This window comes from Chiroxiphia lanceolata, chromosome 1 (assembly GCF_009829145.1).
Source record: "Chiroxiphia lanceolata isolate bChiLan1 chromosome 1, bChiLan1.pri, whole genome shotgun sequence".
Taxonomy (NCBI): Eukaryota; Metazoa; Chordata; class Aves; order Passeriformes; family Pipridae; genus Chiroxiphia; species Chiroxiphia lanceolata.
Window position 1 is genome coordinate 54271269 of NC_045637.1, and position 17173 is coordinate 54288441.

Sequence of the window (17173 nt, forward strand, 5' to 3'; positions counted from 1 at the left end):
GGCACAGCAGCACTGCAATAGTGGTGAAACATCCTCTGCTATGATGTAACCGCTTACATGTTTTGCAAGAAGATCGCAACAAGTACACTATAGAGTCATGTATGAAAACATACAATAGAAGCAACAGCTGTGGGGTGGTCTTCTTGGAGCTAAGGCATCTGTCCATCTGTCCAATCTGGAAAGCATTTTGAAGAGCATAAGTGAACGTCTACAGTGTGCTGGATCCTGCTAATATTTTCTTTATATATTTCTTTTTTGTGGTGCAATCACAGACAGTTGATGCTTTCAGTTAAAAGGTTTATTATTTATTTTATGCCTAGGTAGGGTGATGTTTGGGTTCTTTTCCCAGTAAATGTTAACACACAACTCACTGTTTAGTAAGTACATATTTTACAGGATGTTTGCTAAACCATTTGACACAAATAGATCTGTCACAAAACCAATTCTGTTTCCCATAGCCAGAAACTAAAAACCATGCCCAATTTGCTCTAATTCGTTAATTGTAAAGAAGTACAGGAATGATACCTCCTTCCATTTCATCATACAGCAGTATATATAAATAGTGGCATCTATTAATACAATATTGGTCACTGGAAAAAATAGAAGATAAAACCAATGACCTAATAAGACAGGTCATTACAGAATCCAATGAATAAAGAGGTCCCTGAATGTGGTCCATGCTACTGAAGTAGGAGACTAAATTATGTCAAGGTACACGTCGCTCATAAGAGTGAACACACGACCTGACCTTTGCTTTAAGATTCAGAAACACTGTTTCATCCAGCAGCCACATGCTGCTGAAAAAGGACTGCTGAGCTTATGAAGAACATAGCGATGGATGAAGCAGAAGGAGAGCCTGTTTGAGACACGTTCCAAGTAACCCGAATTTGTCCAGGACTTCTCGTGAGAAGGGCTGCCAATGCCGTGGAACCATCTGACTTCAAGCACCAGCCTTCCTTCCAGAGCCCACAGCAGCACGCTGCTGGAGTACTACTGCTGCCAACACTGACTGAGACAGCGAGCAAACCCCAACATTGCCTATTATTTTCTCCTACCGTCGCACCCAAAGCCTTCCTCCCACGGCATCCTTAGTCAGCGCGTGGGCGCAGAGCCGCGTGTGTGTGCTCAGGGGCTGGAAGTCGCGTTGTAGCTGCGAGGATGCCGATGCTGGCGGGGGCTGCCTCGGCCTCTTCGGGGCCGCTGTCACCGTGCGGGTCCCTCTCCGCGAGAGGCCTCCGCCTCGGCTTGTCCCCCAGCGATGCCGGGGGAGAGGATGTCTGTCTGTCAGGGGCTTAACCTCGGGGAGGTGTGCGTGCACCTCCCGGGGCTCACACAGGAGGCACGGCGGCCCTTCCAGAAGGAAGGAAACAAGAAGGGAAGGAGGAAACAAGGAGGGCGGGTGGTGTAGGCAGCGAGGGGGCGAGGGTCTCCCAGCCAGGGCGCGGAGCGGGAGGTTTGGGAGACCCTGGACCCCCGAGGCGAGGTGGCGGAGAGGGGGCGGAGGGGCGGACGGGGAGGGGGCTGCGAGCGTGTGTGCGCCTGTGTGTGGGCGCGGGCGCCCCCGCCCTTCCCCCGGCGTTGCTGCGCGGTGGGCTGGCGCTGGGGTATTTACGGTAACGTGGACCCGGCGGTGGCAGCTCGGTCGGTGTCAGGTGATCGGCGCCGAGGAGCCGCCGCCGCCCGGGAGGAAGATGCAAGATGGCCCAGCGGGGCCGTGAGGGGCTCCGCGTCGCCCCTTCCCCGCCCGCCGCCTGCCCGGCCGGCGGGAAGCGCTGAGGCCAGCGCCGCCGCGATACAGCCTGTCCCCGGCGGCGGCACCGAGCCATGGGGCTCTGCTACAGCCTGCGCCCGCGGCTCTTCGGCGACGCCGGCGGCGGCGGCTCCATCTCCAGCGCCGGCGCCGCCTCGGAGCCCGAAGTGCCGGCGGAGCCTCACGCCACCCCGCAGCCGCAGCCTCTCGGCGTCCCGCTCCGGCCCGGCGGTAAGCCTGGCGGGGAGGCGGACGGGCCGCCGCTGCTGCTGCAGAACGGCGGCGGCAACGGGGCGGCCCCCGAGCGGCAGCCGGCACTGCCCAAGGCCGGCGGCCCCGGCCTGGGCGGCGGGGGAAAGGCGGCGCGGCAGCAGGCGCTGCACCAGCCGCCGGCGCTGCAGAGGACCTGGGAGAAGCTGCGCCTGGAGGAGCGGGAGGCGGAGAAGGAGGCGAGGAAAGTCAGCAAGAGCATCGACCGGGCGCTCAAGGAGCAGAAGCGGGAGTACAAGCAGACGCACCGCCTGCTGCTGCTCGGTACGTGTGTGTGTATGCGGGGGTGTGCCGGGGCGGGCAGGTGCCCCGCGGGGCTCCCCGGCAGCGCCCCCTCCGCGGCTTCCCCTATTTTCTTTGGGCACCCTCCATCCCTCCTTTGTCTCCCCGCTGCCCTCTCCCCGGCCCGGCCCTGCCCTCCCGCCCCCCGGCCGTGGCCGTCCCCGGGCTTTCTCTTTAGACAGGTTTACACCTTCTTTTCCTTTCCTCCTCCCCCTCGTCTCTTCTCCTCCCTTCTGGCTCTGGCAGTGGTTTTGCAATGGAGAACACGATCGGCGCTTGTCCTGCGAGGGCGAGCGGCTCCACCCAGGCCGGCGGGCGGGAGCGATGCGGGAGGGGGAGCGGCGGGGTCTGCCCGGGGACGGGAACCCTGCCCGGGCCGGGGGCTGCTCCCATCGCCCCCGGGGCGGGAAGTTCGCTCAGAAACATTGACCCAGAGAAAAAAAAAAAAACACAGTAGAAAGGAGGAAAAATGGCCATGCACAAGATGTGTGTAGCCTGTGGATGGTCCTACTCTGCTGCGTGTGACCAGGGATGGTTTAGTGAAGAGCGGTACAGTGGGCTTGAGGCTCCTAAATGAGAGAAGTGCTGATGAGCAATAGGCTCCTTATTTAAAGAATCAGCGAGCGGAATAAGGGGAAATAAGCGGGTGTAGGTATGTACATTCCTCAGGCATCGCCTCAACTACAAGATGTGTTCTTCAGCTGTTGGCTCTCAGATTTTATTTTTTTTTTAAGGATGATTTGTCAGCTTTTTTCCCCTCTTCTCTGAGGTGCTACGTGTGGTCTGTTATTGCCACTGCTCTTTCTAAGCATTAGTTAATAGTCCTCTCCAGAGGATTTGTACCAGCTGATACATTTACAGTATGAAAACCACAGGGGTATCTAATACAAGCATCTCATTTCCTGCAGGAAACAGAACAGTCATACTGCAGGGCTTTTTTTTTTTTTTAATGGTCTGAGCAGAGGGCTTATTTGGCCTCTTAGCTGTGGTCATAAACCTCTGTTTTCTGTCAGCATGAAAATACTGATTTGCTTTTGCATTAGCTTGCTTTGCGTGTTTTTGTAAAGTTGCGTGGTACGAAGTTTTGGTGCTTATCTATGTGCATTCCAGATTTGGGGTAGTCTTTGCATCTTTCTTTATGAAGCTCTGTTTTCATGTTACTGGACTCCCTCATTCCTGTTGGTGGGTAAGGGGAGGAGAAAATATGAATACAGCAGCACATAAAAGGTATGAGCAACGTTCGCCAGAACTGTAGTGCTCCACTTCCAAAAATGTGCTAGTACTGTAGGATACTAGTACAGCCAGTAAAAGGGAAGAGGAAGAAGATGTAATTCTCCATGGAGTTAGTAATATTATTTGTAAAATGTCTCTTCTGATTCTCAAACTGTTACAGTAATTAACTCTTAAAAATGTGCCTTTTTAAATGGAATATTAATAATTTTAATGTTTTTTCCTCCTGTAACATCTGAAAATGTGTTGTGACTAGTATGGCTACAAGAAGGCAGAGATACTGGTTGGTGGCCTTCCTCTAGAGAGCATTGTAATTGCTTGAACAAAGGGATCCTAACAAATAGATATTATGTGTATTCTATAACATGAGTGGTTGTCATAGTAAACCAGAACAGTAAACACCTGTTCAGAAACAATGCCATTTGAAAAATAAACCATCTGTGACCCTTGGCACCCTGAAAGAAACTCAACACTCTTGAGACTGTCTGTGTTGAATTTTGTATTAAATCTGTATCATAATCAAAAAAGATTCTCTTGATCTCCATATCGCTGGGAGGAAATGTTAGATTATTTTTTCAGCCCTGGCAGATCAGGGCCTGATATAAATGTTTGATTTGGAGGTAGGGAGAGCTGCAGGTGCTTTGTGTTGCTGTTTGAAAGAAGTGGAAACGCTGCTCCAGATAACAGGAAATTATTTAGAACGCGGAAGGGTTTATTTGTCAGAGAAGGAGTAAAGCAAAATTGCATTGCATAAGGCAATCTTTTTCAATCTTTCACAGAGGAAAAGACTTAGGATGTATACAGAGGCCTCTTAGAATAAAGAATATTATCATCCTGACATTTTATAACATTTCAGGTGGTAAAGAACTGGATCCCTGTCCCTAAGGTCTTCCTGGCAGAGTGAGCCTGAACAGCATACCTTTGCTAGAGAGAGAAGGAATATTTTTGTAGATCAACATGGAGGAAATGCATAGCAGAGATGAAATGGTGAATGCAGTGACAGCAGAGTACTGTCACAGAGCAAACAAAGTTGAGCAACAGCGTTGGCGTGGGCTTTGTGTTTCTTTTTTTAAACGCAAGTTTGTAAATAATAGCCTCATATGTGTTTGTCCTTGTATATCTTCTATACTATCTGGGGCAAGTTTAGAGGATATTATTGAAATTTTAGAGAAAAACACAGACTATATTTTAAGAAGCTACTACTAGATATCAAAAGGGTATGCAAATAAATGCCCTAATATAAGAACACTAAGAATCTCTAGAGTCTAAATAAGTAGTGTATTAGAAGAGAAGCTTCTTTAAATGTTTGAAAGCTACCTTTCCTTAAAAGCACACTGATTCTTTTATTCTGTGAAAACAATCAGCTTTGTGATGAGCTGTGCATGTAAGTTACCAAGATATTATGAAGTCTCAAAGGCTTTTTTTTTTTAGTGTATGTTGGTAAATATCTCTCAAAGAGCCTGTTCTTGCCTGTCACAGCTTCCCCCCAACTAATGTCTCGTGCTGCACATGATGTTTTGATGCTCTCCTCTAGCCTACATTTGGAAACACTTAACGTGTTTTGTCATAACCAGCAGTTGTGAAAGGGAGGGTGTGTGCAGTAAGTCCTCAAGATCAGCTCTGTCTGTGCCTCCCACATTAACAGATGTGTATATATCAGGTGACCGTAAAGGTGATGTAGAGGCTTTACTGCTGCACTGGAATAACAGCAAATGCTGTTCGGGTCTATTTGTTTTTCTTCTGCAAGAAAAAGAATCCACAAGAAATGGAAACCGGCTTTCCACCACAGTTGGCTCTTTCTTGCTTAATGTCCACTTTAAAAAAATCAGAAATTGTATGATTATTGAATTGATTGTTGTGCACTTGTATTATTTGTGGGGGTTTTATTTCCTTTTCTTTTTTTAAGTGAAAATGCTCACCTGTGCAGAATTTCTAGAATGCTTTTACTAACCCTGAGATGAAGATTATTTTAGGTGTACATGTTTATTGCACAGATTTACAGGGCTTGATCGTAGTCTCGTAGCTTTGATTTCTGTCTGTTTTCTGTTTGGTCTTTTTTTCTAGAGAATTGCAATCACTCTCTTCTACAGGACTCTTTTTAGCTGCTGATTTCCTAGAAACTGTAGAAACACTACAAATCACTTTATAGAAGCAATTTACGTTCTCATTTCCAGTCTCATATTTTAAACTATTTTGTGAGTAAGTGTGGTGAAGGGGAATTGGCTTTAAACAAAGTGTTAACCATTGTGGTATAATTAAGGCTCATCTAATGTTGAAGTAAGCCATAGATAGAGTTTTTTTTACTAGGTAGCTCTTGTCTTCTAACCTCTGGCTCCTCTTTCTTCCATTTATCCTGACTCTTGGTTGCTGTCCTAAGTTCAGATGACTTTCTCAAGCAGAACACATTATTTTACACTTCTCTGCTAAACTGAAACTGAAAGTGTTCTGGGTAAAAGCTTTTCTGTTCAACAGAAACTGAAAGTAATGATGTAGGGATTGAGAGAGGGAAAGTGGAGATAGTAATTTTCTTCACTTAAAAGCTACTGTAACTGCTTACCTGATATTTAAGTATTGACTTTATAGTGAAATTTAGATATATTTGGTGATGTTTATGTACAAAAGTATGTAAAACATCAAGAAACGTAACTCCCCTGAACCAATGGAAATCAAACGCAAGGATGCCTTGTCAAGCTTGGGAAACTGCTAAACAGGAGATCCCAGAAACTCAGAGATGTATAGTAAAAGTAATGCTCTTTTAGTTTTCCTAACTATACACCTAAGGACTGTTGTCAGAAATAAACTTTGTTGCAAAGAGGGTTTCTGATCTTACAGTGGCTTTTAGACTTTCCCTGTGTCTGCATAAGGCTGTGTGCTTGAGGTGTTTTTCTGTTACCACCAGAGATGATGCCCTCCTTTGTCTGTAAATGAGACTGGCAGATTTAGGATCCCTACAGCCAGGTAGTCTCAACATGGAGATAATGGATATATAATTGGTAGGAACAGATATTTCCAGGACTTTGAAATAATGGGCTGCAAATACTGACCAATGTAATAAAGTAAATGGGTTCTATAATCCCCAATCCTTTGCATCATTTGTATTTCTTCCAAAATGCTCTTCTGCTTTGGTTGCAACTTATGGCATCACAAGAAGTGGTGTATGCACTCCTCCAGGTGAGGAAACCAGTAGGTGGGAGACACCAGGAAGAGTTTAATTAGTTCTTAACTTGGGAGTTTAAGTGTACTGAAAGCAATCCCTGATTTACAATACTTAGCTTTTCTTTTTCCTGTAAACTAACAACTAGCTGCGTTTAGCCCGTATTTAGATGTTTTAACTGATTTCCGTTCTTTGGTTGATTTTGCTTGTCTTTAATCACTTAATATTTAAGAAAAAAGAACTATTTTCTTTTTCCCATGTTAAGTGTAGCAGTGCTGTGAGGCTTTCCCTGCTGTGCAAGGATGGGTTCTGCAGCTGCTACTTAGGTAGTATGAACTTTCAACTAGTAGGCAAGTTTTGTATATCAGTGTGTATTCCACAAATACTTACTGTAATATAGTGTCTTAATTAAGCAAACTATGCTGGTGTGTTCTTTGTCATTTTAAGGTCCCATTACCATTTGTAACTTATTGACTGCAGAAATTTTAAAGAGTATGTAGAACTGCTAGATTTGAATATTTGTTTTCCCTTTCTCCATGCCTTTCCCCCCCAATTTAGAAGAAATACAGTTTGAAACAGTGTTCCCATGCTCATCCCTTTCCACTGCTCAACACACACATAATTTTTTTTTTTTTTTCATTTTATTTTCTTTGACTCAGTGAAACTACAAATTTAGGGAAATACTTACTGGTGGGGGTTTTTTCCTAAAGTCATGGCTTCCTTCAGCTTACTTTTTCAATTCGGGTACCATTTGAGTTTAGAAAGTTGAATTAATTTTTTAAAAAATTACTCTTTTTAATCCAGCAGCCTGTCTGAGCTGTGGCAGAAACCTGGCCTGCCCTCTGCATACCAAGTTTAGCTTATTTGATAGTTAAACCTGTTCTAGAAATATTTTCCTTTTGCTGAATGGTGTGGAAATGGTTCTTCTCCATGGATTTTTAATAGTAGTAGAGAAACAAAATGGTGCAAATAAGATAAGAGCTTTTGCTTACCCCCTTTATAGAAGGAGTAGCAACTTCTGAGTTACCATTTTGTGTTGGAGAAGTCTTGACAATACCTTTCAGGGTTTTCTTAAATTTTGTGTGGTTTGGATCTCTTGTAGTGGCCAATAAGAGGCTCTTCTTAAAGTAGATGCTTGATGGGTTGAACAGATTAGTAAAACAAAGCACAGAGCGGGAGTTACGCAGCCTGTTGGCTGGTACCACAGTCCAAAAAAGTCCTTATGTGGCCTTCTGTTGAAGGTATAATCTATTTTTAGAGATGGAAATGTATGTCAGTAGTTATTACTTAGTATAGTCTTAATAAAATCAGCCTTCTGTAGGTACTTAAAATAGGTTGGTTATGGTTAAGATTTGCAGCCTTGTGTGGTTATTCAACCCTGGGCTACAGTCATCAACCCAGGTTTCACTTCATGGGTAGAAGCTTTGTCTTACTGTGCCATTACTTACAACTGTCTGACACAAGTGTTCTGAGTGGGGTTTTTTTTTAATACTTGGGATGTTTTCTTTTGACTGATAATAAATCAATAAGGTGTTGTGGTTTGTTTGTTTGCTTTTTAAATACCCAGGAAGGGAGGATCTGGAAGAAAGGCAGCTTCGTACCTGGCCTGTGCACATCATATTTATGCCTTTTCCAAGAGTGGATGAACATGTTCAGGACACTGACTAGCAGTATTTCGTGTTATCCCTGTAGCTGTGTGTGAAACTCCAGTGTCTTGTGGTTTGTCTGCCCATGAATATTGAAGAAAAGTATGAGAACTTAGAGCCTTGCTGAATTAGCTGTACGAAGAAGGACACACAAGTCCCACGCTTGCTGCCTGGGACAAGAATAAGTAAAAGCTACTTAAGAAAATATTTATTATTTTCTTTTTCTGTGTTCACGTGTGGAAGATCAAAAAATACAAGAAAAAAGCTACCAATTAATGTCTGTAACATAAGGCATAACATCAATCACCTGTAGTGGAAGATCTTAGTTGATAAGATCTCTTTGAAGTCAAACTTGAATTGCTTCCTCATAATCTGGTATTTTACATTTGTTTGTTTTTAAACTTAAGTTTGAAGAATTATAAATTTCACTTATATTAAAAGTAATGTCAGGTTTAAGAATAATAAATTATTCTTGCTGAAAATACCAGCAATACTGTTGTAATACTTACTGTAGTAAGTCAGTCTTCCTGGTATCTTTATTTTAGAGAAGAATTTACATCATGTGGGAACAACACGCATTTTGGAGCTTAAAAGCTGTTTAAAAGCAGAAGGCTTTTGTTTTCCCAAGTATTTAAAATAAAAAGAAAAAAAATTGAAAAGTCTTTCACTTATTCTATGATAGGCAATACAATTTTGACAGTTTCTTTTTTGAAGACTTCGTTCCTTTAAGGGGCAAAAAGGAAGCTCTTTTCAGCAATCAACTCAACCAAATTGTCTAGTTGGTCTTCAGTAAAAGAGAACATTGCTTCTCTAATTTGGGTTAGTGCATGCAATGGAGATAAGTAGCAGGCTTAAAAACATCTGTAATAAAAGTCTGACAATAAACTGAGTCCTCACTCTCTGTGGGTATCATTTCCTCACCCCCATCCTCTCTTCTTTTAATTTGAAAATACATACTTTTTGATACATGTAATATATTCTGTATTTAATTTGCCATATATGGATTAAAATGGATAGAAAGAGTTACATTTTTCCACCATGAGGAATGAAGGCTGTGTTAAACTGCTGGAAGTGTGGATGAACATGGATCCTTAGTATCAGGTGCAAGTGGAATTTATAACTTATTCACAACAGTTTTCAATAAAAGATTGTTGCTGGAGACATTACCAACTCTGTTATGCTACAGTTCTCTTCTTTTTGGAAAATTGGTCATTCTGCATCTTGACAAAAATGTAGATGCATTTTATGGTGTAAGGCTGTGCCTTCTTCATAATCATCTTTATTTTTCTGAATGCCTTACATCACAGAATATGCTGAGCTGGAAGAGATCCACAAGGATCATCAAGTCCAACTCTCAGCTCTGCACAGGATAGCCCCAAGAGTCATGCCATGTGCCTGAGAGTACCATCCAAATGCTTCTTGAATTCTGTCAGGCTTGGTGCTGTGACCACTGCCCTGGGGCGCCTGTTCCAGCCACTGGATGAAGAACCTTTTTCTAATATCCAACATAAACTTCCCCTGATACAACTTCAGGCCATTCCCTTGTGTTCTACCACTGGTCACCACAGAGAAGGGGTCAGTGCCTGCCCCTCCTCTTCCTCTCATGATGAAGTTGTAGACTGCAATGAGTTCTCCCCTCAGTCTCCTCTTCTCCAGGGTGAACAGACCTCAGCTGCTCCTCATACAGCTTCCCCTCAAGGCACTTCACCGTCTTTGTTGCCCTCCTTTGGAAACTCTCTAATAGCTTAATATATTTCTTATATTGCGGAGGACTAAGCTACAACAAAAGCAAGTTGCTCTTTTTTCTTGGGTGAGAGCACTTATTCCTAATTCACAGGTTTGAATTAATTTCATGTTAACTGTAGAATCATTTTCTATGCCAGCTGATATTTTTTCAGACAGAGGTGCACACGTGTGTCTCTCTATGCCCACAGATGACCACCAACGTTCTTGTAAAACGTAGCTGATTGCTCAGAGGAGTCTGGGTGAGTTAAACAAGCCTTCAAAAGTATGTGGTTGGATTATGTCCTGGCATATCTCATAGGCTTAAATCTTCGTAAGAACAGAGCAAGTGTAATGGATTCTGTAACAAGATTGCGTTTTTTTCATCCTTTGACTCACTGGACATTTGAATTACAAAATAGACTTGTGGTGTTATCTGCTGCCTGTTCTGAGCTTCCTGTACTTGTCTAATTCACTGTCTAGGAGAGATATGAACAAGATATTAAGCACTTCTAACGTGTACCAGCCTTTGCAAAAAATTGTTCCTTTTTTAATATTCTTATACAAATTATAATCCTAAAATACCAAAGAATATAATAATTTGTATAAAGGACATATGCAGAAATAACTAGTTCGTAATCTGAAAAGATATGAATTTAAAGAGTTTGATGAGAGGTTTTTGGGGTTTGGTTTGTTGTTTACATTTTTTTTAAGTTAAAATTTAATTTTAATTTAGTTTAAAAAAAAATCCTTCTTTCCTTTCTAAGTAGCAAGATGCTGTGGAAGGTATTTATATCTCATAATGTGTCCATTTTCCCCCAGTTACCTAATATTAAAAACTGAACAAATTAAGAAGTCCTTGATGTGTATGAGACGTTTTTCTGCTTCAGCTATGCTTAAAAATCTCATAGTGCACCGTAAGTATGCTACTGTTATGTGTGATGCTGTGCAACCTAGTTATTTACAAACAAGCAGGAAAACTGCATGAGGGATAGGCTATAACTTAAGATGACTTCCGTATCCTTTTATTCACTGGGTCTACTGACTTGTGAGCATGGCTTAATGCAGAAGAGTAACTGTTAAAACTGTTTTGCTTTTATCCCTTGAAAATATTTCCATGAAGGAAACCAGATGGGAACGACAGGATAATAATTCTGGTTTAGATTAAATAGTTGATCTTTCTTTGATTTTACATTTTGAATGAAAAGCAGAAATCTCATTCTTTAGAGTATTTTCTTAATCTTGGGATATGGTGAGAGGAGCAAAAAAACCTAACTCAACCAACGAACCACCCATTTTTCATGTAAATTTTCATGGCTTTGGTGTGTTTAGCAGAACTGTACTTCAAGTTAATATTAATCTGGATTGTCTTTATAGATGAAATAGCACTGAGAGGGGAACACAACTATCTGGCCCTTAGAGAAAGACTGGATAACAAACTGCATTTAAATAACTGCCATGCATTGTTTCTTTTAGTAAATACATTTTTCTTCTTAATTTGGGGGATATTTTGAACAGCTTTACGCTTTCTGCGATTCTTTGGTTCTCTAAAGCGTTTATTTTCTTTTAATGAAAGACAATACAGAAGCAGTAGAATTGAGCATGATGTTCCCATCATCTTGCTTTCAGATCAGGTGCAGTAGCAGTCCCCCTACCATGAGGTTCCAGGTGCAGCCAGAGTGTATAATGCTGTTATTCCAAATTCTATTGCTGCTTCTTCAGGTTTTCTTATTCTACTCAATGTCTGGATTCATGAGCTTGTTTGTTCAGTAGTGTCTTTCTTTTTTTTTTTTGATAGGGAAACTACGGTAATTATTGGGGGGCAACATATTCACTCCAGGAGCCTTCTGCTTCTTAACTCAATATATAGAGGTGAGGATGTTGACTCAGCAGAGGAGAGAGGGAAAAGAACAAAAAAACTGCCTACAGTGGTGTTTGGCTTGTGATATGCAAAACTCTCTTCTGTCAGGGGATTCTGGCTCTGGGTATATTTCAGCTATGTCTTTGAACTACCAGAGGTGGAAGGAAAACTGTTTCATGGAAAAGCTGAAATGGAGAGAATAATTTTTTTGATACTTGAAGGTACTCATCATTTAATGAAGAAGGGATCACCTGAAGAGCAGTCGACTCCAAATCAACTCCCATTTGGCAGTAGTCCTTGTCTAATTAAAGCAGATTCACAGATATGTGAATGTGCCAGAGATTGAATAATGCTTTCTAATATGTCAGGAAAAGCTAAAGCAAAGCAGTAAAAGGTCAAACAGGCTTTCAGATGTGTTACAGAAGGATTTGGAGGGTGGGCAGGGAAGACGGGACTGTCTTTCATGCTACTTCACACTATGCACAAGTATCACTGCTGGTGTTCCTAGTCCAGCATTTTCAGGAAAAGGAAACAGCGGCTCTGATGCTCGGAAATAGAATGACCAGATGTTTCACACTTGGTCTCTCTCCCTATACAATGCTTAAGAACAAGTTCTTACCTTGTTCTGCTCCAGGGGGGGACCATTCATCTTAATACCACAGTTTCTGAGGGGTTTTGTGCATTGATTGTATGAGCAATGACCCAATCTGCCAAGGTTCTGCAGCACCTCCTCTCATAGCACATGTAGACTGTGTGCAGGACAAAACAAATACGTAAACTTTTCAAGCCTGAGCAGCGTAACATTAGTACTATGTTGACTGCCACTGAAATGTAACCTTTTCTTAGTGACAGTATTTCTCTTAATACAAAGATGGCTCAACAAGTATGAGAATGAAAGTTTTCTTTTTTTTTTACCCTCCTACCTTTACTCTTAAAAGTAAGAACTTCTCTGCTGTTTTGAGATTGTTGGTTTTTTGCTTTTTCTCCCCTATATATCTGTATCCTGATAGCCTGATAAAAGGATAATTAGATAATCTGATAAAAGAGTAATTAGAAATTTAAATTAACTGTCTGTTCACATGATGTGCAAAGAAATGCTAAATTAATCTCTTGTAATCTTGTGTCAGACAAAAGCAATTTGATGATACTACTGAATGCCACATAAATAAATAGACAACAACTTTTGAGTTCAGTCCTTTATCCCCTAATGCAGATCTCTCTAAAGTTAGGGTGATAGAGACTTTGGTATTGGTAGCTGCTTCATCAGCATGAGGTAAGTAATCAAACAACAGAGCAGACTTTAGGAATTTATGAATGATTAGGCTGAAAGTCCAGAAGTGACTAGTAAGATTTTTCCATTTGACTGTCTGTGTAACCAAGAAATTTAACTTCCTTGTAATCTCTGTGCTCTAAATTAATAAGTTGCTTGAATTTTAACATATTACACTACTACTTCATACCAAGTGTTCAAGCAGTGGTCTTTTTTGGGACCCTAGTACGGAATAGGACATGCACTGTCCCACCAACCAACTTCATCTTTTGCTGGGTTGGAATTCGTACTACACTGGCTTTCTCTGGCTTGTTTGTAGCTATAAGTCAGTTATTCCATTCCTTGAAAGAAAACAGTCTGGAAAATATTCCTTAAAAGCTAAATGTGTTCACCACCTATTGCTTTTGTCTGCCTGTTTTTCCAGCATGTCAGAAGTGGGCAGTGCCTGCTTTTAATGGTGTTTTTATTAGTATTTATTTTTTGGAGGAATTATTTTTTGGCCTCATTCATCAGACAGTTCATAATATTATATATCCACGTCTTTCTGAAACTGGCAAATAAAAATCTTTGTACTCTGCCTCTGCTGATTCCAGAGATATGACCTCGCAGTGGCTCCTTGAAGAATATTATTTCACTGTACCATGCTTATCAGGGTTGCTGTTCTGCAAAGTTGATGCTCATCCACACTTCGGTCTTTTGATAAGATAGCATATTCACAGTGGTGTCTTTAATCAGTGACTAAAAGTTTACTGTAACTAGTTGATGATTCACAATTAGTTCTTGAAAACCATCTCTTATCTGATTCCCAATTCATTTAGACTCTGTTGTATCAATCATTTGTAGAATAACATCAGGCATACATGTGCTGCTTATTTATAAGATCAAATGTCCTATATTGACATAAGCCTTCAACTTAATCAACTGTGTTTGGTATCAATATCCCTCAAATATTTATTTTTAATTAGGCAAATAACTTATTACTGATTCATTGACTTTAGATAGCAGACACCAGTCCTGTGCTTGGAACATGATTTTTCTCAAGCTGTGTGTAATTTAAAAAATGGGATATCATACCTGAAAAAACCCTTTGTTTTCCAAAGCCCTTTGGTTATTTCATGGCGTAACAGTAAATGTGATTGACATTCTTTATGCTGTTATCTGTGGTGATTTGCAGAACATGCCTGGATCTTTGCTGTAAGGAGTTCTCCTATAAATATTAAGAAAAGAACTGTTTAGATCACATTGTGAAGAAAGAGGGCCAGAATCTCTCTGTTAACACAAGAGTTAACTTGTGTTGACACACAGGGCAGTATTTTCTGTTTCTGTTTTAATGTAAAGAATGTAACCTGACATTTCTGGGTGAATGTTTTTATTAAAGAATGAGGCTGCTTAATCACGTCTTGATCTAGCATGGTGTAGAAGAACATGGTTCTGTCGTGATTTCTTGCAAACTTGAAATACTTCGGAAACAGCATTATTTTACTTGGTCCTTTTCATCCCTGTATAGTATAGTATAGGGTAGTTGAAACTGTCCACTTCTCTCTCCTTTTCTTAAAAAAGAAACAAGCCGCTTATTTAAATTGATAGTTGCAACAAGCTGGAAATGCTTTATCAAAATCAAATATTAGGCCAGTTGAATATTTACTGCTACTACAGTCCAGCACGGGAGAAAAAAAGAGTATCTTATGATGTGGGGGGGTTTTTGGTTTTATGTTTTTACTGGCTGTGATCCAAAAGTGTCTTCTGTACTATGTTAGATCTTACAGGCAGTGGATTGGACCTTTTATGAACTCTGGCTTTCAAATCAACTGACTCTTGTTACTTTTTGCCTTCTTTGTTTATGGCTGGAAAGTTACTTATCATTCAGGTTTTGAAACAGTCTTAACCATGAAAGAGTCCAGCTCAAAATGTAAAACTCTTAAATCCAAACACTTAGTAAATTAACACTTATTTTGGGTCACCTGTTTGGTGGCTTTTTATTTTTATATAGCAGTTAGGAAGGATAACATCTGTTACAAAAATTGCTTATTTTCAGAATTGTTATATATGTTACATGTTGGAAATCAACTCTTATTCTAACCTTTTACTAACATAAAGGAAGAATTCTTACCTTTGTAGTCCTCTTCTTTATTAATAGGTATTTGACTGAAGAATTAAGTCTCTGTGAATGCATTGCGGTATTCTTGTTCTTTAACTCATCTTAAATGTGCACTAACAATTATCTCAATTTATAAAATACTGGACTGTCATCCCATCATAAACAGTATGGGTTTTTTTTATTCTGAGGTGTATACATTTTTTTTCAGTCTGTCAGATGGCTTGGAAAATCTTTCTTGACCCCCATCCGAGGTTGACAGTGTATTTAACATTTCAAAGGATAGCCGTTCCTCTCTGGGTGTTCTGATAAATGCTCTAACTGGAACCAGGTCTTCTAGTATTTTAATTAACTCTCCACACAGGGATCCTTCCTGTGGAGAAAACATGCATTTTCCTTTAAAAGCATTTCCAAAATAGATTGCAAGCATAAATTGTTGTGCTGATTTAAAAGTAAACTGGCGGGAGAAATGAACCCAGCTCAAGAGAGATTACAGGTCGGAGTTACAATTTACTAAAAATACAATGATACAGAGAAAACTGGTTCTAACCCCCAAAGACAGCACCCTGGGACAAGACCAGAAGAGTGTTCCTTAGCCCCTGTGCTGAGGACCACGTGGACCCCCTCCTCGGTGCAAAGTAAAAGGAAGGGAAACCTGTTGGTCTGGATGATGGTCATAGTTCTGTTGTAGTAATGATCGCCGTCCTGTCGACAGTGGCAGTTGCAGTCCTGCTGAAATTCTGGTCCGCCTTTCGATCCAACAAGTGGTACCAGAAGTCCCAAAACCTGAAGTTTATATATGCTCAAGTTCAGGTGGGAATGCCCAGTACCTGCCCCAGGGCAGGGAGTTTCTCAATGGGTGATTCAACTCTGTGAGTCATGGGGTATTTTTGGAATCTTTGATGGTCTAGGTCATTGCAGCCACCTATTATGCCAGTCCAAGGTGGCCCACTAGCAAAGATGCACCCTCAGGCTGGGTATGAAGGTGTTAATGCCTTTCTGGGGGGAGTTATCACAGCTGAGTCATTGATGTGGAAACAAAAGAATGCTCTAGTGCCTCCAGGGTTTTTTTAACACCAGTCTTGTAGCCTGAGGTGTCAGGTGTGCCCTGGGCAGCTGCTGCAAACAATCTGTTTATTAACAGTCCATCAGAAATGACATAGAGGGTGTAGAATACACAGTTTTGGTTATACCCACATAATAATAAACTGGTTCCAGCCCCTGTAACTAGGACAACTGTGGAGGAGAAAAAATAACTTTTAAGTATAGGAGCAGTTGTGTTACTGAATTTGCTGTAGTATATAAAGGTCTGAAGTTCTAACTCGGTGTACATGTGCGAGTATGTAAAACACATGCTTACACTGACAGCATAGTAAGTCTTGCTGTGACTGCAGGAATCTCAAATGTGAACTTAATTCTACAGTGTCATCATTCTGGAATTTACTGTTCAAGTTGGAAGAGGGAGCTGAAGACCAGAGGAATGGCAGAAAATGATCTTCTTGAATGTCTGATTTTTCAACTTGATTATGGTACAAGTCATCAAAAGTGCTTAAAAAGTTCTGAGTGGTTTTGTCTTCTATCATCTTCACTTGGAGTCAGATGGTCAGCATCAACAAAGACTTACATGCAGAAGTGTTGCATAGTCTGAATATGTTCCTTCAAGGACAATATTCTTTTTTTTGTTTTAGTCATGTTTGTACCTGGTTCAGTCCTTGGATATGCATTTAAATGATGGTAATAATTCGTTTATTTTATTTGAGTTAATGTTATATTTTTAAGGGCACTTTTATTCTGAACCTTAAAACTGAAAATGCAGTTTCTTTCATGAAGCCCATGAAATGCAGTGTGCAACCCCTGACTCAACAGCAGGATGCTGAAAAAATTAAGGTAGAT

The 17173-nt window shown here is 41.2% G+C and overlaps 1 protein-coding gene across 1 annotated transcript in view; it reads left to right on the forward strand.

Annotated features, from left to right (window-relative positions):
* Positions 1 to 1609: 1609 nt before the first annotated feature.
* Positions 1610 to 17173, forward strand: part of GNAL (G protein subunit alpha L) — a 193773-nt gene continuing 178209 nt past the window's right edge. The window contains exon 1 of the mRNA XM_032713549.1: positions 1610 to 2284. Coding sequence (XP_032569440.1) covers positions 1825 to 2284 — 460 coding nt within the window. The 5' untranslated portion in view covers positions 1610 to 1824. The remainder of the gene's footprint in view (positions 2285 to 17173) is intronic.